Source organism: Microcaecilia unicolor, chromosome 9, assembly GCF_901765095.1.
Source record: "Microcaecilia unicolor chromosome 9, aMicUni1.1, whole genome shotgun sequence".
Lineage (NCBI taxonomy): Eukaryota > Metazoa > Chordata > Amphibia > Gymnophiona > Siphonopidae > Microcaecilia > Microcaecilia unicolor.
This window is the reverse complement of record NC_044039.1, coordinates 208,473,493-208,500,720: the sequence shown is the minus strand read 5'-3', so window position 1 is coordinate 208,500,720 and position 27,228 is coordinate 208,473,493. Positions and strand designations below refer to the sequence as shown.

Genomic DNA, 27,228 nt, shown 5'->3' with positions numbered 1-27,228 from the left:
AAGTAGTGTTTCCCTATAAAGAATATGAGGTACTTCTGGTGACTGGAAAGTATCTGTGGGTACAGTGGGGGAAATAAGTATTTGATCCCTTGCTGATTTTGTAAGTTTGCCCACTGACAAAGACATGAGCAGCCCATAATTGAAGGGTAGGTTATTGGTAACAGTGAGAGATAGCACATCACAAATTAAATCCGGAAAATCACATTGTGGAAAGTATATGAATTTATTTGCATTCTGCAGAGGGAAATAAGTATTTGATCCCCCACCAACCAGTAAGAGATCTGGCCCCTACAGACCAAGTAGATGCTCCAAATCAACTCGTTACCTGCATGACAGACAGCTGTCGGCAATGGTCACCTGTATGAAAGACACCTGTCCACAGACTCAGTGAATCAGTCAGACTCTAACCTCTACAAAATGGCCAAGAGCAAGGAGCTGTCTAAGGATGTCAGGGACAAGATCATACACCTGCACAAGGCTGGAATGGGCTACAAAACCATCAGTAAGACGCTGGGCGAGAAGGAGACAACTGTTGGTGCCATAGTAAGAAAATGGAAGAAGTACAAAATGACTGTCAATCGACAAAGATCTGGGGCTCCACGCAAAATCTCACCTCGTGGGGTATCCTTGATCATGAGGAAGGTTAGAAATCAGCCTACAACTACAAGGGGGGAACTTGTCAATGATCTCAAGGCAGCTGGGACCACTGTCACCACGAAAACCATTGGTAACACATTACGACATAACGGATTGCAATCCTGCAGTGCCCGCAAGGTCCCCCTGCTCCGGAAGGCACATGTGACGGCCCGTCTGAAGTTTGCCAGTGAACACCTGGATGATGCCGAGAGTGATTGGGAGAAGGTGCTGTGGTCAGATGAGACAAAAATTGAGCTCTTTGGCATGAACTCAACTCGCCGTGTTTGGAGGAAGAGAAATGCTGCCTATGACCCAAAGAACACCGTCCCCACTGTCAAGCATGGAGGTGGAAATGTTATGTTTTGGGGGTGTTTCTCTGCTAAGGGCACAGGACTACTTCACCGCATCAATGGGAGAATGGATGGGGCCATGTACCGTACAATTCTGAGTGACAACCTCCTTCCCTCCGCCAGGGCCTTAAAAATGGGTCGTGGCTGGGTCTTCCAGCACGACAATGACCCAAAACATACAGCCAAGGCAACAAAGGAGTGGCTCAGGAAGAAGCACATTAGGGTCATGGAGTGGCCTAGCCAGTCACCAGACCTTAATCCCATTGAAAACTTATGGAGGGAGCTGAAGATGCGAGTTGCCAAGCGACAGCCCAGAACTCTTAATGATTTAGAGATGATCTGCAAAGAGGAGTGGACCAAAATTCCTCCTGACATGTGTGCAAACCTCATCATCAACTACAGAAGACGTCTGACCGCTGTGCTTGCCAACAAGGATTTTGCCACCAAGTATTAGGTCTTGTTTGCCAGAGGGATTAAATACTTATTTCCCTCTGCAGAATGCAAATAAATTCATATACTTTCCACAATGTGATTTTCCGGATTTAATTTGTGATGTGCTATCTCTCACTGTTACCAATAACCTACCCTTCAATTATGGGCTGCTCATGTCTTTGTCAGTGGGCAAACTTACAAAATCAGCAAGGGATCAAATACTTATTTCCCCCACTGTATATGAATCCTTCAAATTCAGAGAGCACAGCCAATCTTTTTCCTGAATCATGGGAAATGCTTAGGAAAATCATCCTGAACTTTTCCTTGACCAGATATTTGTTTCAGGCCCCTCAGGTACAGGGTGTGATGAAATCCCCATCTTTGTATTCACGAGAAAGTACCTGGAATAGAATACCTGTCCTTCTTGCTCTGGTGGGATGAGCTCGACCATATGTACCCGGAGAAGGGCATAGAGTTCCTCTGCAAGTACCTGCTCGTGCTGGACACTGAAAAATGATGCCTGTGGAGGACAATTTGAAGATCTCTTTTGCCAATTGAGGGCATATCCCATCTGAACTATTTGGAGAGCCCACCGGTCTAAGGTTACAAAGGGCCACCTTTCTTGGGAAAAAAAATTCAGTTTCCCTCCTACCAGCAGGTCGTGCGGGATGGACACTTTGATGGCGGCTATGCTCTCCCGGAGCCAGTCAAAAACTTCTCCCCTTTTTTGACTGAGGTGCAGGCTGTGAATTTTGTTGACGTTGCTGGAAGACCCGGCAGGGAACATCCACTAACCTCTCATGAACTGCAGGTTCAAAGTCAGAGATGCACAGCCATGAGAGTCTGCACATCCCCACACCTAAAGTGGAGAGTCTGGACGCAATATTGCCCCTGGCCAGATATTTTCAACATTCCTGCTTTTTGGCTAACTGGTGAAGCTCTGCAGCCTGTTGCTGTGGGAGACAGTCTGCAAAGGCAAGCACACTGCACATAAATGCTTGTGTAGAGCTGGTAGTCCTGGGTGCAGGAAATGAGCATCACAGTCTGATTAACCTTCCTCCCAAAAGAATCCAAAGTCTAAGCCTCTCTGCCTAGGGCACTGAGGCATTAGATCTGGAACTCTTGGCCCTTTTGAGAGCAGATTCGAACAAGAGGGAGTGGTGTGGCAACTGAGCCTTATCGAATCCGGGAGCCTTTTGGATTTGACACATGGAATCTAGCTTCTTGGGTTCTACTTGCATCTCTGAGAACTCTGTGCAGAGGGACAGTCACAGCACCTCTAGACGGAGAATCAAATTCTAGGACCTCAAATAACTCAGCCCTAAATTCCTCCTTCAATTCCAACTTAAAGGGAATAGTATCCCATTTCCTTCACAAAGTGGATGAAGAAGATGGGTTCAGGTAGAGATTTCCTCTTCACATCAGGTGAAGAGGGGATCTGAGGGTATGCTATAAGACCCCTCCTCCAAGAGGTAGTCTAGCTCTTCCCCAGATTCCCATGTCCAGTCCATATCAGGCTCAACAAAACAGTCTTCATGTGACATCTGAGCCTGCACTTGACTTGGTTGGCTGGAATGATGTCTAGGCATCAGAACCAGGTGCCGAGGTGCATGCTCACTTCTTGACCTTGAGGGAGCTTCCTCCACCGACATCGAGCGTTGCAGTGTATGAGTCTGTACTAACGCCAATGCCCCTCGAGACAAAGGAGTGAGAACCAGGTGCCGAGGTGCATGCTCACTTCTCGGCCTTGAGGGAGCTTCCTCCACCGACATCGAGCGTTGCAGTGCATGAGTCTGTACTAACGCCAATGCCCCTCGAGACAAAGGAGTCAGGGACCGCTCCCCAGGCAAAGCATGGGCCTCAAGGTCACAGTGGCTGAGTGCTACAGCTGGCGGAAGCAACCTCGATGCCAGAGCACTTTGAAGCTGAAGCAAACCTGCCAACTCCTCTCTCACATGGTCCGTAATTGGAATCGGTACGGCTGGTGTCAGAGTCGGTGTGAATATGGCCTGCTGAGTTGCCAGTGCCGAATCAGAAGCGGCGTCCCAGCTGTATTGGGACTGAGGAGATGGCATCAGAATAACCGAGGGGGAGCAGTCCTCTTGGCGCCGACACTTCTTGGGTGCTGGCTATGCCAATGCCCCGTCACCCCGGCACCATGCATCGAAGGTCTATGTTGTCAAATCCACATGCATCCTCAGTAATCTATGAAGAAAATTATCAAAATGACCCACACGGGAAGGCACAAAATTTGCAAAAATAAAAAAAAGAGTGCTGAGGGGGAGAGATCTACTAAATGCAACCTTCCTGCTCCATGGAAAAAAACTAGACTGAGGGTCCCATGCTCGTGAATCAGGTAGGAAGGTACTTGCACATGCACGGTGGGGCCACTGCCAAAAGCCTTTTAAAGATACAGTGTGCTAGGCAGCATCCATACCTGGCTCCATCAGGATGATTTCACCCAAGTGTAAGGATACCACTGTCCTGGTTGTCCTCGGAGAAAGCCTAAACCACAAAAAAGATGATTCCCCACTCGTGCCAAAACGCAATGCATGTCCTGAACAAAAAGAGAATAAGAGGCTTCTTCCATGCAAGGGTGGCTCAGTGGAAACTCTCACTCTTGGTCTTTTCCTTAGCTTGCAAGAAATGTTCCATGTGTCAGTGCAGTCACTGACATCACCGAATTGTATGTTTGTCTTATCTTGCTTGTCCTCAAAGATAACTGAAAACTAAATCTTACCTCCTGTTCCAAGCACTTTCAAGAGTTCAAAGTTTTCAATTCCCACCTTCTCTGTATATCCAGTTAAATTAGCTAAACAAAAGAGAACAAAAATCATGTTAAAATTAGCAGTCACATCAAGATCCCAATTTGACTGGCATATATCAGAAACAGTCTCCACTAATGCAATGAAATATACTGCAATGCATTTGAGGACTGTTCGCATTCTCTTTGATTAGTTGTTTATTCTATAATCTGACCAGCTTGGTCTTTCATGCCTCCTTTTGGGATAAATATGTCTAGTAATTTGATAGAGTTGAACGTACTTAATTCTGGTGATCACAACAGGGAAATCAAGTCTGACTTTGAAAAATGTTGAATGCTTTCTTTTTGTCTCTGGACATAGAATGAAGTTACTCACCTATAGCGGGTGTTCGAACACAGCAGACCAAGTATTCTCACATCTAGGTGATGTCATCTGACAGAGCCTGGTGCAAATGCTGACTAGCAAGATGATTGTAGAAATTTCTAGTAGTGTCCCACTGCACATGCGCCAGTACCTTCTTGCCCAACGCTCAAGAATGGGTCCCTCAGTCATGTAAAATAGCTAAATAATACAACTTCAAAAGGAGATGGGAGGGTATGTGAGAATACTTGGCCTGCTGTCCTTGAAGGACACCTGCTACAGGTAACCGGTTTTTCCAAGGACAAGCAGGCCAGTTATATTCTCACATCTGGGAATCTCTAGCTACCAGGCTCACTGAAAACAACAATGCTAGGATAATAGGGAACTGAATCATCAATTAACTTGAAACTATTTACATACTAGTTGTGAAGATGGAGCCTGAAACCAAAGAAAATTGGTCCTAGGAGAGAAGGGGGTTGGATTCTAGACAACAAATTCTTCAGAACTGCCTGACTGCTATAACAGGTCTTTGTAAGCCACATTGAGCCTGCAAATACAGTGGTGGAAATAAGTATTTGATCCCTTGCTGATTTTGTAAGTTTGCCCACTGACAAAGACATGAGCAGCCCATAATTGAAGGGTAGGTTATTGGTAACAGTGAGAGATAGCACATCACAAATTAAATCCGGAAAATCACATTGTGGAAAGTATATGAATTTATTTGCATTCTGCAGAGGGAAATAAGTATTTAATCCCTCTGGCAAACAAGACCTAATACTTGGTGGCAAAACCCTTGTTGGCAAGCACAGCGGTCAGACGTCTTCTGTAGTTGATGATGAGGTTTGCACACATGTCAGGAGGAATTTTGGTCCACTCCTCTTTGCAGATCATCTCTAAATCATTAAGAGTTCTGGGCTGTCGCTTGGCAACTCGCAGCTTCAGCTCCCTCCATAAGTTTTCAATGGGATTAAGGTCTGGTGACTGGCTAGGCCACTCCATGACCCTAATGTGCTTCTTCCTGAGCCACTCCTTTGTTGCCTTGGCTGTATGTTTTGGGTCATTGTCGTGCTGGAAGACCCAGCCACGACCCATTTTTAAGGCCCTGGCGGAGGGAAGGAGGTTGTCACTCAGAATTGTACGGTACATGGCCCCATCCATTCTCCCATTGATGCGGTGAAGTAGTCCTGTGCCCTTAGCAGAGAAACACCCCCAAAACATAACATTTCCACCTCCATGCTTGACAGTGGGGACGGTGTTCTTTGGGTCATAGGCAGCATTTCTCTTCCTCCAAACACGGCGAGTTGAGTTCATGCCAAAGAGCTCAATTTTTGTCTCATCTGACCACAGCACCTTCTCCCAATCACTCTCGGCATCATCCAGGTGTTCACTGGCAAACTTCAGACGGGCCGTCACATGTGCCTTCCGGAGCAGGGGGACCTTGCGGGCACTGCAGGATTGCAATCCGTTATGTCGTAATGTGTTACCAATGGTTTTCATGGTGACAGTGGTCCCAGCTGCCTTGAGATCATTGACAAGTTCCCCCCTTGTAGTTGTAGGCTGATTTCTAACCTTCCTCATGATCAAGGATACCCCACGAGGTGAGATTTTGCGTGGAGCCCCAGATCTTTGTCGATTGACAGTCATTTTGTACTTCTTCCATTTTCTTACTATGGCACCAACAGTTGTCTCCTTCTCGCCCAGCGTCTTACTGATGGTTTTGTAGCCCATTCCAGCCTTGTGCAGGTGTATGATCTTGTCCCTGACATCCTTAGACAGCTCCTTGCTCTTGGCCATTTTGTAGAGGTTAGAGTCTGACTGATTCACTGAGTCTGTGGACAGGTGTCTTTCATACAGGTGACCATTGCCGACAGCTGTCTGTCATGCAGGTAACGAGTTGATTTGGAGCATCTACCTGGTCTGTAGGGGCCAGATCTCTTACTGGTTGGTGGGGGATCAAATACTTATTTCCCTCTGCAGAATGCAAATAAATTCATATACTTTCCACAATGTGATTTTCCGGATTTAATTTGTGATGTGCTATCTCTCACTGTTACCAATAACCTACCCTTCAATTATGGGCTGCTCATGTCTTTGTCAGTGGGCAAACTTACAAAATCAGCAAGGGATCAAATACTTATTTCCCCCACTGTAGGTGGGAAAATGTGGGATACAAGTGCAATAAATAAATAAATAAATAAACCAGCCGTCACATCTGGTATCCTGCTCAAGGCAGTAATGAGATGTGAATGTGTGGACAGAGGACCACATTGCAGCTTTGCAAATCTCCGCTATGGAGGCTGACCTCAAGTGGGCTACCGACATCGCCCAGCCTGGGCATAAGTAAAGGAGATACAATCTGCTAGCTAATTCGAAATAGTTTGTTTGCTGATGGTTATTTCCCATCCAGTTAGGGTCCACTGGGCCTCTCTCAAATGCAGACATGCCATGGAAGTGATATCCACTGTTGAGACCATGTAGCCCATTGATCTCAACATTTGCTGAGCTGTGATCTGCAGCTTCGGACTTTTGCATATCCACTTGCGAGGCGAGTGTTATCAAGGCCTCTGCTGTCACTTGGGGAAGAAAAGACCAAGCCTGCAATGTATTGTGCAGGGTTCTTATGTACTGCAAATGCTGAACCAGGAGAAGGTGGGCCTTGGGTTAGTTTATTATGAACCCTAATAGCTCCAACACCTGAATAGTTAGGCACATTGACTGTCACTCCTTCCTGCAATATGCTCTTGATCAACCAGTCATCCAGCTAAAGAAACACATATACTCCCAGTGTACGCAAACACTCTGCAACTACTTGAGGCCTGATATTAAGCTGGCAGTGGGGGCTGTCCGCCGCCAGTGCTAAACCAGGATATTCAATGCCAGGCCATATCCAGAGATTGGCATTGAATATCCAGGTTTATTTTGGCCGCTAAAAAGTTAACTGGCTATGCCAATAGTCAGTGCTAACCAGTTAACTTTCTAGTGGTCAAAGATAGGCCTGCTATTTAAGCAACCTAATTTGACTGCTCAACATAGCCGGTTAGGTGCTGAATATCCGTGCCTAACCAGCTATCCACTAACCGGGATATTCAGTGGGAGATAACCAATTATCTCTCACTGAATATTTGCATTTAGGTGCTTAAACCCTATTTAACCGGTCAGAAGGCAGTCCAGGCCGGTTAAATAGTTTTGAATATCGGTGGGATGGTGAATACCCTAGGAGATGACATGAAGCCAAACAGAACGCAATACTCGTAGTGGTGTTTCCATATTCAGCATGTGAGAAACTTACTGTGACGGGGAAGTATCAAAATGTGAGTATAAGCATCCTTTAAGTCTAGAGAGCATAGCCAATCTTTTTCCTAAAGCATGGAAAGTAGAGTACCCAGGGACATCATTCTGAACTTTTCTTTGACAAGGAATTTGTTCAGGACCCTTAGGTCCCTGTCTTTTTGGGCACAAGGAAGTACTTTTTATAGAATCTCTTTCCTTCTTCCCCTGGTGGCATGGGTTCGATCATATTAGCCTGTAGAAGAGCAGAGATTTCCTCTACAAGTACCTGCTTGTGCCAAGAGCTGATGAACGATGCTCTCAGTGGGCAACTTGGTGGTCTTTTACGCCAATTCAGGGCGTAACCAAGAGATTATTTGAAGAACTCTCCAGTTGGAGGTTACAAGGAGACATCTTTGCTGGAAAAATTTAGCCTCCCTCTCTACTATCCGGGAAGGTTAATTGGACTATGACTATGCTCTCCTTGAGTCAGTCAAACGCTCATCCCTTGCTTTGACTGGGGAGCCAGCTGGGACTTCTATTGATGGGATTGGCAAGGCAGAGAGCACTAGGCCTGGTGCTGCTGGGCAGAATGAGGAGGTGGAAACCTATGTCTTTGAGGGTAGTAGGGTCACTGTCTAGGCCCACTCAAAAACCACCTAGAAGAGCAGGCTGAAGCTGGAGGTTGTGGAGACAGGGACTGGATAGTATCCTGACCGAGGGGTAAAAGGGGCAGTCAAGGAAGACAAAGCCACAGTGGAGAGATTAAATTAATTCTTTACTTCGGCCTTCACTGAGGAAGATTTGGGAGAGATACTGGTCCAAGAAATGGTATTCTCTGACGAGTCAGAGAAACTGAATGAAAGCTCTATAAACCTGTAAGATGTAATGGGGCAATTTGACAAATTAGAGTAGCAAATCTCCTGGAACAGATTGTATTCATCCTCCAGGACTGACAGAATTGAAAAATGAACTTGTGGAACTATTGTTAGTAATATGCAATTTTTCTTTAAAATCAAGATGGTTCCGGAAGATTGGAGGGTGGCCAATGTAATGCTGATTTCTAAAAAAGGTTCTAGAGGTGATCTGGGAAATTATAAACCGGTGAACCTGACATCGGTGCCAGGCAAAATGGTAGAGACTATTATAAAGAACAAAATTACTGAGCATATTCAAAAGCATGGATTAATGAGACAAAGTCAACATGGATTTAGTGAAGGGGAAATCTTGCCTCACCAATCTATTACATTTCTTTGAAGGGATGAACGAACACGTGGATAAAGGTGAGCCGGCCAATATTGTGTATCTAGATTTTCAAAAGGCGTTTGACAAAGTACCTCATGAAAGACTCCAGAGGAAATTGGAAAGTCATGGGATAGGAGGTAGTGTCCTATTGTGGATTAAAAACTGGTTAAAAGATAGAAAACAGAGAGTAGGGCTAAATGGTCAGTATTCTCAATGGAGAAGGGTCGATAGTGGGGTTCCCCAGGGGTCTGTACTGGGACCGCTGCTTTTTAACTTATTTATAAATGATGTAGAGATAGGAGTAACTAGTGAGATAATTAAATTTGCTGACGACACAAAGTTATTCAAAGTTGTTAAATCGCAAGATGATTGTGAGACTGGGCATCTAAATGGCAGATGACATTTAATGTGAACAAGTGCAAAGTGATGCTTGTGGGAAAGAGGAACCTGAATTATTGCTACGTAATGCAAGGTTCCACATTAGGAGTCACTGACCAAGAAAGGGATCTAGGTGTCGTCGTTGATGATACATTGAAGCCTTCTGCTTAGTGTGCTGTGATGGCTAAGAAAGCACATAGAATGTTAGGTATTATTAGGAAAGGAACTGAAAACAAAAATGAGGACGTTATAATGCCTTTGTATCACTCCATGGTGCGACCGCACCTCGAATATTGTGTTCAATTCTGGTCACTACATCTCAAAAAAAGATATAATGGAATTAGAAAAGGTACAGAGAAGGGCGACAAAAATGATAAAGGGGATGGGATGACTTCCCTATGAGGAAAGGCTAAAGCAGCTAGGGCTGAGGGGAGATATGATAGAGGTCTATAAAATAATGAGTGGAGTGGAACGGGTAGACGTAAAGCGTCTGTTTACTCTTTCCAAAAATACTAGGACTAAGGGGCATGCGATGAAGCTACAAAGTAGAAAATTTAAAACGAATCGGAGAAATGTGTAATTAGACTCTGGAATTCGTTGCCAGAGAATGTGGTAAAAGCAGTTAATAGCGGGGTTTTAAAAAGGTGTGGACGGCTTCCTAAAGGAAAAGTCCATAGACCATTATTAAAATGGACGGGGAAAATCCGCTGCTTATTTCTGGGATAAGCAGCATAAAATGTTTTGTACTTTTTGGGGATCTTGCCAGGTATTTGTGACCTGGATTGACCACTGTTGGAAACAGGATGCTGGGCTTGATGGACCTTTGGTCTGTCTTAGTATGGAAATACTTATGTAAGGTTTGACTCAGGTCAGGGCAGGCAGCAGACAGACAGGGTCAAGGTCCGGTCCAGGTGAGGGCTGGCAGCAGAAGGGTTAAGGTCCAGTCCAGGTCAGGCAGCAGACAAGCACAGTTGAGGTTCGTCTCAGCTCAGAACAGGCAGAAGACAACTGGAATCAGGAAGCAAACAGACACATCAGCACCCACGGAGCACCAGTGAAACACCTACCTGAGGCCCTGGGGATAGCGCGGAGCCCGAAGATCAAGGGGATCAGCGTTTGACATCATTGCTTAGCCCCAAGAGTCACTGGCTGACATCAGTCTAGTTCCCGAATGACCCGCTGCTACTGCTGCTAAGCAGAAGTGGGACCATCGCAGCGCAGGCAGGCACGTGTCCTGGGGGTCATGCCTGTGCAGTGAGTGGCCATAACACTAATGCACCAAGAGTGCGGGGCCATCATGGAAATTACCTGATTACATTGGGCGCACCTTTTGATGCCACTGGGTATCTTCTTAGACATTGAAAAAAGAATTGGAGCCAAATTAAACTCCTTAATTGTGAACTGTAAAAGAAGGGGCAGCTTTCAAATTGAAATTGGTACTCCAGCCTAAGTGGGTCTAGCAACTCACAAAAAAGGAAACTTGACAAGCAGAAAATACTAAAAAACTAAAAGGAAACAAAATAAAATAAAGATTATGGCTAAAAGAATTGCAAAAGGGGGGGAAATACCCACATGGGAAGGCATTGCAATAAAAAAGCCTCACTGTGAAAAGAACACGAAGATGTGTCCTCCCTATACTGTGGAAAAACAAAGACTGAGGGACCCGAGCGTCGGGCGGGAAGGCACCACTGCATATGCGGTAGGACACTTCTAGAAATTTTTACAATCATCTCACTAGTCAGCATCCGCACCAGGCTCCATCAGATGATATCACCCAGATGTGAGAATACAACTGGTCTACTTGTCCTTCAAGAATGATATAATTAAATTAAAGCCCCCTGAATCTAACATACTTTTTCATAATACTTGTGTCCTCCCTGCTGCTACTTTTGAGAAATTAAAACTCAGTTTTTTCAAAATTTGAACAGGGAGTGTACTAGGCTGCGCATTTGGTTTGCTATACTCTAAACATGTTACGAAATATTACAAAATATTATAGAAAAATTGTACAGGAATCAGAGAATTAAAAGTCTTTTATTACTCACCCACCAGCACAGCATCAGATATCAGTTTAAAGTTGTAAAACAATTGCAAAATCTAACATCAGTACCTCTGGTAATTATGAGTAATTAGACTAATTATATAAAGAAGAGAAAAAGAAGGAAGGAAAGCTTATTCCTCATACAAAGGTCCCAGAGCAGAGAGAGGGAAAGAAAGAAAGAAAGAAACAAAGAAAAAGAAAGATTCTTAGATATTAGTTTCTACGGAGGGGGGAGAGCACCCCCTTTGGGAAAAACAATAGGCCATTTGACAGATCTGAAACTATCTTTCCAAGCATGTCTAGTTTTTCAGAGTTTCTTTGTCTGCAGCGTGGTTTTATAGACTGTGGTGAGCATCCACCTCTCCTCTACCCTGGACCAATCATAGGTGCTGCATATGTGCTGGAGACTTGTAAATTGGGTCTTTCATATGTGCTGGAGGCTTGCAATTGGTGTCCTTGCCATACCTCTTCTCAGTAAATTACATTTGTAACAAGTTATACCAGGTAGCTGAGTTGCCCTGGCAACATTTGCACCATCAGAGCATGTGACCAGCCAGAAATTCCTTAATGTGGCTGACAATAAAGAAAAATGGGGGTGGGGGGGGGGGGGGAAATAGTGCAGCATACCTGAAGTAGAACTTTATAGCTTAAACTTATAGACAGGAGAAAGACTGATGCAACTCAAAGAGAGTGGCAGCCTGGCTATTCTTAAGCTAGCTACACAGCTGTGACATTGAAAAGTGTGGACCTCTGATCCATACTAAAAATGAACGACAGAATTATTCTTTAAACCCATTCATTTATTGTCCTTCCCTTTCACACCATTTAGTAACATAGCCAGAGCCATAACTTTCTCACAACCAAATCTCCTTAAAAGCCTGACATCATGCTCAGAAACTAACTTGAATAAGACATCACTTGTCCTCTAATCTCAATCTGGCACAAACTTGGTTTAAGCACTCACCATGACAGATTTCCCTTTCAAATACATCCCCCCCCCCCCAAAAAAAAAAAAAAAGAATGACCCAACAACTTAAAGATTTCATACAAGAAGACTGAATTTGGTGAATTGTTCTTTCTCCCAAATGTTCTACAGAGTGTTTGCACTGGTCACCATAAAAAGAAAATACTATACCCATTTCTTTGGTATTTATAAATACTGCTTATCCTACCATGCTTGTTTTAACATATAATGTGCTCATTTTCAAAGCAAAGAAACATCTGAAAGAGCCCAGATAGACATTTTTCTGGTGAAAACGCTCAAATCGCCATAATCAAACCGAAAATTTGAAAACTGAGTGGTGTGTGCATGCCCAAGATGTTTTGAGAAGGGGCAATTTGGGAGTGTGTCATGGACAGTGTTACAAGATGGACATTTGTCAGTGATAACAGATAGTGGGGAGACGTTTTGTGATGAAAATGAAAAATTTAGACCTGCTATAAAGCGAGTTGCTGAGTGGTTTGTTAGCTTTGTTTGTCTGCCCCAGTCTAAAACCTTTGTGCCTCACATTTGCTGCTGTGCTTCCTCCCTATCTCATGACATCTCCTGCACTCCTTGCGCAAACCTGCTAGCCACCCAGACACACCCATCCCTTGTACTCTATCAGACTCCTACACTTCTGCTGTGTCCTGGCCCCACCAAACCCTCACTGTCCCCAAACACTTGAACCTCCATTTGTATCTCTTTACCTGCTTGTACTGTGTCTCTCCTTGTGCCTCTGTGCTGTGTTTCTGTGTCTGTCCAGTCCCATTCTCCCAGTGTACTGTGTGTTGCTGCAGTGTTTGCGAGTGCTGTGTGATGATGCTGGTGGTGGTTCAGTGTCTTACTTGGTGGAGTAGGTAGAGGTGTGCATAGTGGTGTCACTGGGGTTTGAGAGTTGCACTTGTGGTGGGACACCTGCACATTAATTGAATGCTTTGTTGGATGTGGCTGACAGTCTGGAGAGGAGGGCTAGGAGCAGTGGTGTACTGGTGTCGGCTCGCACCGGCTCACAAGAGCCGGTTGTTAATTTTTTAAAGATCTTGTGAGCCAGTTGTTCAGCACGGTGAGCTGGCTCCGGTAAACGAAGTAAGCATGGCAGGAGGGCGCCACAAGCCATGCTTACCCCGTTTACCTCACCTCCCACCACTGCCCTCGTTTGCCTGCGCCACCTAGTGATTCTCCTCTCTCCCGATTACCTCCGTTGAAGCGGCCACGATTGAAAGCCCTGCCCGTCTCTAGCCTTCCCTTCGTGAGTTCATTCCCTCAGAGTCTTGCCTTTATTTCCTCTTTCCGCGAGGGAAGGCTAGAGATGGGCAGGGCTTTCAATCATGTGGCCGCTTCGACGGAGGTAATCAGAGGAGAATCGCTGGGTATGGGTGGCTGGAGGCGGGGCAGGGGAGAGAAGAGAATCGCTGGGTATGGATGGCTGGAGGGGGGCAGGGGAGAGAAGAGAATCGCTGGGTACGGATGGATGGAGGGGGCAGGGGAAAGGAGAGTTGCTGGATATGGATGGAGGGAGGGCAGGGGAGAGTTGCTGGACAGAGGGCAGGGGAGAGGAGAGGAGAGTTGCTGGACATGGGTGGATGGAGGGGAGAGGAGAGTTGCTGGACATGGGTAGATGGAGGGGAGGGGAGAGGAGAGTTGCTGGACATGGGTGGGTGGACGGAGGAGAGGGCAGGGGGAGAGGAGGGTTTCTGGATATGGGTGGATGGTGTATAATTATGGTACAGCCAGAGACCCCCCACTGGAATAGTGAAGGGCCCAGTCATAGAGCTCAGGCCATTACAGACCTTGGCTGAGTCAGAAATCTGATGGCTGACAAAACTGGGAGCTTACTGGAAAAGTATGGCCTAGTTGTTAGCACAGATAGAGGCCTGATGGTAAAGCCAAGTGTAGTTGTCAGGCTTAGGAAAAGGCCTGAATGACTTAAATTGGAAAGTTAGGTCAAGGAAAAAATGAAACAAAATGGAAGATTAGAGAATTAAAATGGAAACTATCAGTTACAAAGTGGACTTTTCTCTAATCTAAGTTAGAAAAACAAGTTGAGAAATGAATGCATCATGCCAAGTGCAAGGAAATGATTAAGAAAAAGGGGTGTCAACTTTGCAATTGGGCAAGATTGTGGTCAGCTAGCTTGGGATAAACAACTTAACATGGTAGCTTATGGGCCCCATTACTTAGAATTGAGATATGAGAATATATAAGGTGGGTAGATTTTGGGCGTACCAGAAGACCTTCTGACTTGCTACACAAACTGCTGTCCGGCCGTCCACCTATCTGCTTGTATTCCTGATCCTACTGTGCTATTGTGATAAGATATAATAAAGGTAATTACCCTTGCTATCTGTCTTCTCTCCTTCTTAACTAATGACTAGCAGGATGCTTAACCTCCTGAGCCTAAATTAGTTATAGGTAGGACCCTTACACATCTACTGATATTCACAGATATCAGGAGTCAGATGAAAGAGGTCATGTTAGAGGGATATATTTTAAGCCTTCTGGGAGACTCCCCTCGTCCATTTGGACACATGTCCATTGTGGGAGAGGGGCAATTCTTCCCGGGATAGAAAGGAAGAATAAAAACAATGGAGGGGAGGGAAGGGAGAGAGAAGAAATGCTGGACATGGATGGAGGAGAGGGAAGGAGATGAGATGAGGAAAAAGGAATATAGGAGAAAAACTGCACATGGATGAAGAAAATAGGCAGAAGCTGGATCCACTGGACAGTCAAGTCTGCGGAGGACCCAGCTTTTACTTACGGATGTAGGGCAAGAAATGAAGAAGAAAGGCAGAAAGTAAAGACATAAATGGAAAGGAAGCCCTGGAAACGGAGTTAAGAGGACAGATAGCAGCAGAATCGGATACTGAGCCAGCATGATCAGAAAAACAAAGTCACCAGACAACAAAGTTAGAAAAAAAAAATTTTATTTTCATTATAGTGTTTGGAATATGTCCACTTTGAGAATCAGGTGCTCAACATTAAAAGTTTATATTTACTTATTTATGGCATTTTATCCCACATTAAACATGAATTAGATTGGAACCTGGGATCATTTTTTTTCCTGGAGTAATGCATTGCCCCCCCCCCCCCCCACAGGCTCTCTCCCCGGCTATAGCCAGCTCTGCAATTTGGGGGGGCACAGAGGTGGACCGGGGAGAGAGCCTGTTGTTAAACATTTACCAGCACACCACTGGCTAGGAGGAGATACGTCTGTCGGAGAATATTTAGGCCAAGGACACAGTTCTTGGACCTCACTGATAAGGAGTGCCTTACTAGATACTGCTTTGATAGGGCTGCCATACAGCACCTGTGAGCAGTTACAGACCTTCCTCCAGGCCAGAACACGTAGGAATAATCTTTTGCCAGTTCGCCCTAAGGTTGGACACCTTAAAATTATCAAAACACATGCAGACTGTGAAAAATTGCAGGAAGACCTTAGGAAATTGGAAGACTGGGCATCCAAATGGCAGATGAAATTTAATATGGACAAATGCAAAGTGATGCACATTGGAAAGAATAACCCGAATCATAGTTACCTGATGCTAATGTTCACAGTGGGGGTCAGCACCCAACAAAAAGATTTAGGTGTCATTGTAGATAATATCTTGAAATGTTCTGCTCGGTGTGTGGCGGTGGCCAAAAAAGCAAACAGGATGCTAAGGATTATTAGGAAAGGGATGGTGAATAAGACTGAAAATACTATAATGCTTCTGTATTGCTTCATTGTGCGACCTCACCTTGAGTACTGCATTCGGTTCTGGTCACTGTATCTCAAAAAAGATATAATGGATTTAGAAAATGTTCAAAGAAGAATGACCAGAATGATAAAGGGGATGGAACTCCTCTCATATGAAGAAAGGTTAAACAGGTTAGGTCTCTTCTGCTTGGAAAAGAGACTGATGAGGGGAGATATGATTTGAGGTCTACAAAATCCTGAGAGGAGTAGAATGAAAAGAAGTTTTTACTTGTTCCAAAAGTACAAAGACTAGGGGACACTCAAGGAATTTACATGGAAATATTTTCAAAACAAATTGGGGGAAATATTTTTTTCAGTCAACAAATAATTAAGCTCTGAAACTCACTGCTAGAAGATGTGGTAACAGCGGTTAGTGTATCTGGGTTTAAAATAGGTTTGGACAAATTCCTGGAGGAAAAGTCCATGTCTGCTATTGAGACAGACATGGGAAGCAACTGCTTGCCCTGGGATTTGTAGTTTGGAGTGTTGCCATGATTTGGGTTTCTGCCAGGTACTTGTGACCTGGCTTGGCCACTGTTTGGAAAACAGGATACTAGGCTAGATGGACCATTGGTCTGACCCAGTATGGCTACTCTTACATTCTTAGAGCATTGAGGCCTGGAACATCTTCTTCCCCCAAAAAGAGTCCAAGGTCCTAGCTTCTCTGCCTGGGGGAACAGAGGTACAGTCTCTAGAACTCCTGACTCTCTTGAGAGCAGATTCCACCATCATGGAATTGTGAGGCAACTGAGGTCTACCAAACCAGGTGTGCTGTGGATCCGATACTGGGTGTCAATCTTCTTGGGCGAGACAGAGACCAACAGAGCAGACTTCCAGTTCCTATCGAGGACTTCTTTGAGGATCTCATGGAGAGGGACAGTCACAGCCTCCCTAAGAGAGGACTTGTAGTCCAGGACCTCGAGCATCTTAGCCTTGGGGTCGTTCTCCACTTCCAAACGAAATGGAATAGCATCAGCCATTTCCTTCACAAAAGAGGGAAATGAAAGGCTCTACAGAGGAAACTTTCTCCTGTCAAGCAGAGGGGAGGGTTCAGAGGTGATACTATAGGACTCATTCTTCGAAAAGTACCTTGGATCCTCCTCTGACTCCCATGAGTGTTTCTCATCGGTACCAGTCACTCTTCATGGGAGGGCCGAGACCAAGCCTGCCTCAACTTGGAGGAGCCATGTCCTTGAGTGGGGCATTGAGTCGGTTCCCACCTCGACTCTGGTGAAGCTTCCTCCACTGATGTTGAAGGGGTACTGGATTGGGTGGCAATCGACACTGGGGCTGCATGCAGCGCCTGAGGCCACACCTCACGCTGAGGGCCAAGCGGGGCCGAAATGGGCTGTATGGCAAGCACAAGCACCCCTGATACCAATGCATACCATTGCAGAATGCCATCCAGCAGCTGAGGGAGCAAGGCCCGAATACGCTCGAGGGCCGAGACCGGGACAGTCTGGGACACCGGCTCCAAGATAGACTGCAGAAATGATGGATCTGAAACAGGAGCCGAATCCTGGTTGGCTGGAGACAGACGCAATGACACCTCCTGGATAGAGGGGGCACAATCCTCCCCCTACTGATGCTTGTTGGGTGCTGGATCCCTCCCGACATCACGCGTCGAGGACTGATGCCAATGCTTCTTGGCCTTTGCCTGATTAGCGTTGAGACTCCTCCATGTCAACAAGGATGATGTCAAATTCTCATGTCGCCTCAGGGCGTTGGCGTTGAGACAGGTAGCGACCCACTCGATGCACCACTGCTCCCAGTGTCTATGGGTCTCAAAGCTGCCAAATAGACCGATGCCTCAATGCAGTCTTCAACGTCGAAGCCGACGCCTCCGATCTCAATGTCGAGCACTCAGATCTGGCTCCAAAACTCCTCTCACGTTGAGTGTCTCTGGCAACCTGAGTCCGTGTCTTCATCCAAAGACAAAGGACGTATTTGGCAGGGCTGTGGTCAGGCTCTAAGCACTGAAGACACCAAGAATGGGTGTCTTTGCCAGAGATCATCCAATTGCACTGGGAACAGCGCTTAAAGCTATTGGGAACTTTAATGGACATGGAAGGAAAAGCCTGCAAAGCGAAATCAAAAGATGTGATGGTGCCTGAAAAAACAGGCAAGGCACCACAGAAAAATTAATGGGAAAGACCCAGCCAGAGAGTAGGCCTAAACGCGGCCTAAGGCATGGAAAATAAAGGAAACTTTAAAATGAGCAAAAAATAACTAAAAATCCTTACTCAAAACCCACCTCCTTCAATGTTGCTTTCGGCACCTAACCTTTATACCTTTCAGGTAATCTAGACTGCCCCAATTTGACTACCCCTACTTGATTGACTGTACATAGGTCCTTTAGATTGTAAGCTCTTTGAGCAGGGATTGTCCTTCTATGTTAAATTGTACCGCGCTGCGTAACCCTAGTAGCGCTTTAGAAATGTTAAATAGTAGTAGTAGTAGAACAGGAAGGGGTTACTGTTTGGAGTAACAATACTTCTGTAAAAGGCTAGAAGAATCAAAACAGAACTGTAAGGGGAGAAGGATTGGGTGATTAGGGCAGGCACTGGTAGAGAAGCTGTTGGGAGAGGAATAGAGAGGGCTATGAAGGTGTAAAGGGAATTGAAAGGGGTTACTGGCTGGGAGAGAGAATGTTGCTGTAAAGAGCTGGAACTGAAAGCTCTAAAGGGAAGAGAGGCTGAGTGATGGGAACAACTGGGAATGTAGCTGTGTGAGTGAAGACGAAAGGCAGCGATAGTGAGAGGTATTCAGGGAGAGAGCTGAGAGAAGGCGACATGATTTGAGAGAGAAGAAAAAAAGAAAAGGCAGAGGGGGACACAAGATGCAAAGAAAAGAGGCAAAGGAAAGAGTTTGGAGTGCATTTTTTGGGGATTGGGAAAGAGGCGAAAAGGTGAGAGGTAAGAGAGGTCATGATGGAGAGAAGAGAAATGAAGGTGACAAGGGTGAAAAGTGGCATGCGGGGGCGACACTAAAATGAAGCGAGATGAGAGAAGGTAGAGAGACAGACTATGGAGAGTCAAACACATGGAGTAAAGAGAAATTAACAAAATGAACAGACTGGAAAAGAATTTATAAAGTACAAAAAACATGATGGCATAAGAGGAAGCATAAGAAACGATGATGAATAAGCAGAGAAAGAGAATATCAAACACAAAAGTAATGATTTCTGTGCGTCAGGGGTGGGGAATAGCTGGTATGTTACCATTCTCATCCAGCCCTATGGTCATCAGGATAGACAAGCTGTTTTACTGAAGGGACAAAGAAGAGCAGAGGGAGTTTTTGTAGTATGTAATGCCATGATCTGAAAAAGTTTTGTAATGGAGGGAACCTATGGTGAAATCTCAAACTGAAAGAGAAATAGAAAGAACATTATGTCCCTTTTTCACAAAAATAAAACCATCATCCTGCCTGAATGTGGGTGGTATGGACAGGCTGGACTGGAAGAGATACGACTATGGTATGGATAGGCAGCGAGTGGGAGGGAGAAGAAACGTGGAGTAAATTGGTGAGGTTGGGGAGGAAGAGAGACTGGTGGGACATTCAGTGCTTCACTAGCTTTGCTTTTAGCCATCAGTGTGCACTACCTGCTGTGCTCTACATCTAAATATGCTTGACCTGTTGTGCCCATGACCCTGTCATACTTTGTTTTCCTTTTACAGATAAGGTAATGTGTGCCCATTTTGAAAAGTTGGCTCCTATGTTCACCTGCCTTATGAGATTTTAGGAAATTTGATTCTTCTTTTTCAAATTTCAATTGCAAGTGGCTAACCATCTCCACATGCTTGATGTGCAAGAAAGTGTTTTAGTCCAGCAGGTAAGCGCTGTAGCACAGAAATTCCAGGTGAGCAGGGCCGGATTAACACTACATTGGGCCCTAGGCAATCATATTTGTGCGCCCCCCTACCATGGGCCTCCCAATTTACTTCTTTTCTAAGTCCCCTTGATATCTTCACTTATGTCTTCTCTCTCATATTCCACCTCTCCAGAAGTACAAAGCTTGGCTCTGGGAATACAGCAGTAACAGATTGTGCGTATAGGAACAGGGGAAGCACATGCTTCAAATGGTGTGGCTTAATGATTAGATCTAGAGAGCTGCCAAGTTACCCCAGTTCCAGGAGAAAGATTTTAGGCCAGGATATCTGACAATCTTACCCTGGTGTATTATTTATTTATTAAGATCTGTATACCCTCTTTTTGAAAAAATTCACCCAAAGCGGAGTATAGCAAGAAAGTAAAGTACTCACATGTAGCAGTGTTATCCCAGGAGAACAGGACTAGTATTCTCACATGTAGGTGACATCCCCCGATGAAGCCCAGTACAGACCTTACCCAGGATTCCCGCATCTTTAAGAAGCCTTTGGTAGGCCCCAACTATGCAAGTGTCTTTCCGTCAGCCCATGTCATGCTGGACCCTCAGTCTGATAAAAAGCATAAGGAATACAATTCCTAGAGAAGGTGGGAGGGTATGTGAGAATACTAGCCCTGCTGTCCTCGAAAACACCTACTACAGGTGAGTAACTCTGCTTTCTCCAAGTACAAGCAGGTTTCAGTTTTTCATAAGTGGGACACCCTAGCTACGAGGCTCACCAAAAACCAACAACAGGCAATAGGGGCTTGCAATGGGCTGAACCAATACTGAACCAATAATATTAACAAAATAAGCAGGCCTGTTGTGAAGGTGCAGCCTGGAACAATGAAAATGGGCTTAGAAGGGTGGAATAGGATTCTAGATTCCAAGAAATTTGCTGCAGGATTGTCTGACCAACTGGTTGTTTTGAGTATGCTGCTCAAGGCAGTAATGAGATATGAATGTGTGAACAGAAGACCACATTCCCGCTGTGCAAATCTCAATAGAAGCGGATCTCAAGTGGGCTACCGATACAGCCATGGCTCTGAAATTGTGAGCCTTGACAAGACCCTCTAGTCAGCCCAGCCTGGGCATAAATGAAAGAGATATAGAGGCTTATTTTCAAAGCACACAGGAGCTTTTACCCCTACAATTCCCCCTTTTTTTAAGATGAAGGCTCCATGGGTGTAAGTTCATTGCATATCTGTGTATATGTGTGTTTGTATCCACTGACACAACAGTACTTACACAGATGCAACACAGCAATGAATGAACAATACAGACATATGCTAACAGATGTCAAAATGAGTTCATCATATACTAGTACTAAATACAAAAACAGTAATCATAATAAAACAGTAATGCAAACACATTGAATGCATAGACGTATGATGACATAATACAGCATAATAAATGTAACCGCAATAATAGAAATGTAAATTAAAAATAACTTTCATAAATGCTATAATATAGCATGAAATGCAGAGTGAATGTCCATAGTAGTGGAATGTCTTTTCCTCTTTGCAGGACCGATGACTTGTAGTTTCATGGATGAAAAGTCACTTTGTTAGCATAATTTGTGTCGCAGCTGTGGAAAGCGCTAAAGCCATGAAGCAGATGATGCTGGATATAGTGCCAAACACACAGCACAGAATGTATATTGCACGTAGGTGCAGGCTGTATATAGCTGCAGATCTTAGCACAGCCAATCAGGATAACAGTTCCTAGATATACAGCAAGTGTCTCCATGCACAGGTATGGTTCTTAGCATAACATGTCCAATAAACTACATTAATATTGAACATGATAGGTAATACATAACAGATTGCAATGATCAAAAGCATTCAAACAGCACCAAGGGCCATCAAGTTTCGGATAAGTAACAATCGTTTACTGATCTGACGCAGGCCATGTTTTGGCGTCAAATGCCTGCGTCAAGGGTCTACTCAAAATAATACATATATATGTCAGCAAATTATGATCACAAAACATACATTGTTTAAAGACAGTTGCCTATATCAATTAACAATAAAACAATCAGTGAGACAAACATGAAATTCAAAATCACAGAAACTAGAAATTACATATATTGCCAATAATATTGAGATATGCGTGTACAGAATAATACGAGTGAACAGAAAATAGGACAATTTAAGCATAGCAGTGCATCAGAAATATGCCTCTAATACAATCATGATTAAGCATGAAGAGAATGTGGAAAACATTCTGTGTGTGCAAACACCCCAAAGTGGAAAAATAATGTCAAAAATTGATCCTTACTGACTAAACTCACCACAACTTATATAAATTTAAACCAGGACGTTAAAACCCAAGCAATTAAAAATCTTAGGGATTATATAAAAACCAATTGGGCCATTAAAATGGGAGGCAATAGCTCTTTAAATGGATAGCTTATATTTTATCAAACGAATTTTAAGAACCCATAATTACTACCCAAAAAGATACTTTCTATCTTCTCAGGGAAAAGAAGACTTTGTTTTATGAAAATAAAATAATAATAACAGATTCTCCTTGGGTGCCGAAATGTCACTGCGCATTGAAACAATAATAACCCTTTTCCTGCATTGCTGTTACCCAAATAGTTTTTATTACCCAGTGTATCTGAATGTAAATCACCTTGAGCTACTATCGAAAAGGTGTGAGCAAAATCCAAATAAATATTAGTATTAATATTTTACGTGCATGTACCTATTAGCTCTGTCCTGATGCCAATAGCAAGGAATGAACTGAAATGCAGTCTTAGCAAGGAGAAGTAGCGGCTGACCAAAAAGACGAATCCAACGCTGGAGATATTGTGAAGAAATGCTTTATTGTTGCTGATACAGGGGGACCCAACACGATCCGTGTTTCGGCACCACAAAATGCCTACATCAGGGGTCATACAATGGTTCCTCAGAAAACACTTTATATTCAAAACAGTCAGGAGATACCAACTCAAGGGACTGAGGCGCAACCAAACTGGCCAAAAGGAATGGGCTGTCAGTGTTTGTTGATTTGAGCATGCCTTTTGGCCAGTTTGGTTGCACCACAGTCTCTTGAGTTGGTATCTCCTGACTGTTTAGAATATAAAGTGTTTTCAGAGGAACCATTGTATGACCCCTGATGTAAGCATTTTGTGGCTCCGAAACACGGACTGTATCGTGTCCCCCTGTATCAGCAACAATAAAGCATTTCTTCACAATATCTCCAGCATTGGATTCATCTTTTTGATCAGCCTCTACTTCTCCTTGCTTGATCTTCCTGAAGTAGAGGTTTCTTCCTGCCTTTGTTTTTATTACTGAAATGAAGACTTACCAGATAACTTATTCATGTAACGCAACTAGTTGGCATCTCACAGAATGGCGCCAAATTCCACCCCCCCCCCCCCCCGATATGCTAACCACTGTTACCATATCCTCTGGCAAACAAGTTCAAGAGCTTTAACTATTCATTGAGTGAAAAAATATTTCCTCCTAATTGTTTCAAAAGTATTTTCATGTAACTTTATTGAGTGTCCCCTAGTCTTTGTACTTTTTGAAAGAGTAAAATCAATCTCTTTTACCCATTCTACACCACTCAGGATTTTGTAGACCTTGATCATATCCCTCCTCAGCCATCTCTTTTCCAAGCTGAAGAGCCCCAACCTCTTTAGCCTTTCCTCATATGGGAGGAGTTCCTTCCCCTTTATCATTTTGGCCATTCTTCTTTGAACCTTTTCTAATTCCACTATACCTTTTTTTGAGATACGGCAACCAGAACTGAACACAATACTCAAGGTGAGGTCACACCATAGAGCAATGCAGAGACATTATAGTATTCTTGGTCTTATTTATTTACCGTCTCTTTCCTAATAATTCCTAGCATCCCGTTTGCTTTTTTGGCTGCCTCCGCACACTTGAAAGATTTCAGTGTACCATCTACAATGACAGCTAGATCTTTTTCTTGAGTGCTGACTCCCAAGGTGGACCCTAGCATCAGGTAACTGATTTGGATTATTCTTCCCAACGTACATCACTTTGCATTTGTCCACATTAAAATTCATCTGTCATTTGGATGCCCAGTCTTCCAATTTCCAAAGGTTTCCTGCAATTTTTCACAGTCCACATGTGTTTAAACAGCTTTGAATAGTTTTGTGTTATCTGCAAATATAATCACTCGTTACCATTTTCAGATCAGTTATAAATATGTTAAATAGCACCGGTCCCAGAACAGATCCCTGCAGCACTCCGCTATTCACCCTCCTCCATTGAAACAAATGGTCTTTTAACCCTACCCTTTGTTTTTTGTCCAATTCTAAACTTAGGAGTTTGCCAAGTTCCCAAGTCAGAAACGAGTCTAGGAAGGTATTCCATCTACTCTGTAGTGCACAAAAAGGAGGGCACCTTCAGGCCAAACCTGGAACTCAAACAGATGAACCAAGCACTGAAGGTGACTCATTTCCAAATAGAAACAATTCACTCTATCATGTCAGTTCAATCAAGGGAATATCTCACTTCTCTAGACCTCAAGGCTTACTTTCACATTCCAATTTGGCCTCCTCATCAGCACTTCTTGCATTTTGCAATCCTGGGTGCTCATTATCAATTTTAGGCAATGCCCTTTGGTATCTCAACACTCCCCAGGACCTTTTCAAAAGCCATGGTAGTGGTGGCAGCCTTTCTTCAGCAACAGGGAATCAAAGTACATCTTTATCTGGATGACTGGTTAATCAGAGTCTCCTCTCTACAGAAAGTATGGACCATACCTTCAGAGTAGCCTTCACTGCTTGGGTTTGTAGTCAACCTTGTCAAGAGTCAGTTAACACCCTCTCAATCTCTCGAATAGCTAGAAGTCTGGTTTGACAACAAAACTGGAAAAAAAGTGTAATTTCCTCTACGCGGGAAGTCTCAAACTTCAGCCTCAGATACTTTGCCTCTTCTACCTCCTGAACCCTTGAGCGTGGGACTACAAGCAGGTGCTGGGTCCATCGCACAAACCTTAGAAGCGATTCTTTGGGTGACAGCTCACATGAGACCGCTTCAGTATGCTCTCTTGATTCACCTGTCCATCCAGACTACAATGTTCACCTTCCATGGACATCTCAAGCAAAGAGCAGCATGAGATAGAGGCTTCTCCAGCGCAGTTTACAGCAGGGAGTCATTTAAACAATGAAAGACCACATTTTACCTCCAAGCAAAATAGTCTCCACACACACGGACCTCAGCTAATGAAAACAAACTAAAAGCGACAGTGCTTCTCCAAAGGCTGACTCTGACCCATATTTGTAGTGACAGCTGAAGTTGTTATCTCCACAAAGAGACTAATTCCTAAGGAGTGTATGTCCCAACTTTAGAGACTTAGGGGCCCTTTAACTAAGGCGCTTAGGCGCTGTCAATTTGGAACTACCTGGCTACTGCGAGCCCTGGATGGCAATTCCATTTTTTATGAAAGTCAGAAAATATTTTTTATTTTCTATGACGTGACGCTAACCGGGCAATGGACCTGCGTGCAGCACAGGCCATTTTTCAGCACACCTTAGTAAAAGGACCCCTCAAATTCCTGCTAAACTTCTATATCAAAAGCATTTATTTGGAGCACTATTTACCATATAAATTACTATATAGTAACATAGTAGATGACGGCAGAAAAAGACCTGCCCAACAAGATAACTCATATTTGCTGCTTTTTGTGTATACCCTACTTTGATTTGTACCTATGCTCTTCAGGGCACAGACCATATAAGTCTGCCCAGCACTACCCCCGCCTCCCAACCACCAGCCCCACCTCCCAACCACCGGCTCTGGCACAGGCACAGACCGTGTAAGTCTGCCCAGCACTATCCTCACCTCCCCAGCCCTGCCTCCCAACCCCGGCTCTGGCACAGACCGTACAAGTCTGTCCAGCACTATCCCCGCCTCCCAACCACCAGTCCCGCTTCCCACCACCGGCTCTGGCACAGACCGTATAAGTCTGCCCAGCCCTATCCCCGCCTCCCAACCACCAGCCCCGCCTCCCGGTCTTGACTAAGCTCCTGAGGATCCATTCCTTCGGCACAGGATTCCTTTATGCTTATCCCACGCATGTTTGAATTCCGTTACCGTTATAAGATCATAACCGCATTACTTGCAATCGTATTACAGAAAATAAAATGCAAAAAGAGTAGCTTACCCCTCCCCCCCAGATTACCTTACAATCCCTCACGGTCTAGTGAAGTAGTCAGGGCAGGACTGATCCCCATTGTTGCCCGTGTCAGCTTTTTTTCTCAAAATAGGTGCTGTAACCTCTTGTGGCAGTCTTGTGAGATTGCCACTAAAGGTCATGGCAGCCATTTTGACAGCAGAGCCAGGATGGGCAGGAACGACTGGGGATTATTACTACCCTATTATTATTATAACACTTGTATCCCACATTTTCCCAAGAAAGCTCAGGTTCAATGTGGCTTACATAACAAATTAAGAAGAATTACAAGACAATTAGTATTAATACAAGAATACAGCTATTAAAAAAAAAAAATTCTACACCCCAAGGCTACCACAAGAAGGGGTGGGAATGACCAATATAATAGTCCAGAGTAAAAGCACAAGTCCTTTACTGGCATATACAAAAGTGCTTGCTAAAGCCACATATTTGACTATTTGAATACAGTGGGGGAAATAAGTATTTGATCCCTTGCTGATTTTGTAAGTTTGCCCACTGACAAAGACATGAGCAGCCCATAATTGAAGGGTAGGTTATTGGTAACAGTGAGAGATAGCACATCACAAATTAAATCCGGAAAATCACATTGTGGAAAGTATATGAATTTATTTGCATTCTGCAGAGGGAAATAAGTATTTGATCCCCCACCAACCAGTAAGAGATCTGGCCCCTACAGACCAGGTAGATGCTCCAAATCAACTCGTTACCTGCATGACAGACAGCTGTCGGCAATGGTCACCTGTATGAAAGACACCTGTCCACAGACTCAGTGAATCAGTCAGACTCTAACCTCTACAAAATGGCCAAGAGCAAGGAGCTGTCTAAGGATGTCAGGGACAAGATCATACACCTGCACAAGGCTGGAATGGGCTACAAAACCATCAGTAAGACGCTGGGCGAGAAGGAGACAACTGTTGGTGCCATAGTAAGAAAATGGAAGAAGTACAAAATGACTGTCAATCGACAAAGATCTGGGGCTCCACGCAAAATCTCA

At 44.3% G+C, this 27,228-nt stretch overlaps 1 protein-coding gene across 1 annotated transcript in view; it reads right to left on the bottom strand.

Annotated features, from left to right (window-relative positions):
- Positions 1-27,228, bottom strand: part of RPS6KA5 (ribosomal protein S6 kinase A5) — a 183,826-nt gene that overhangs the window by 149,675 nt on the left and 6,923 nt on the right. Inside the window, exon 2 of the mRNA XM_030215299.1 lies at positions 4,159-4,230. Within this exon, the coding sequence (XP_030071159.1) occupies positions 4,159-4,230 (72 nt within the window). The remainder of the gene's footprint in view (positions 1-4,158; positions 4,231-27,228) is intronic.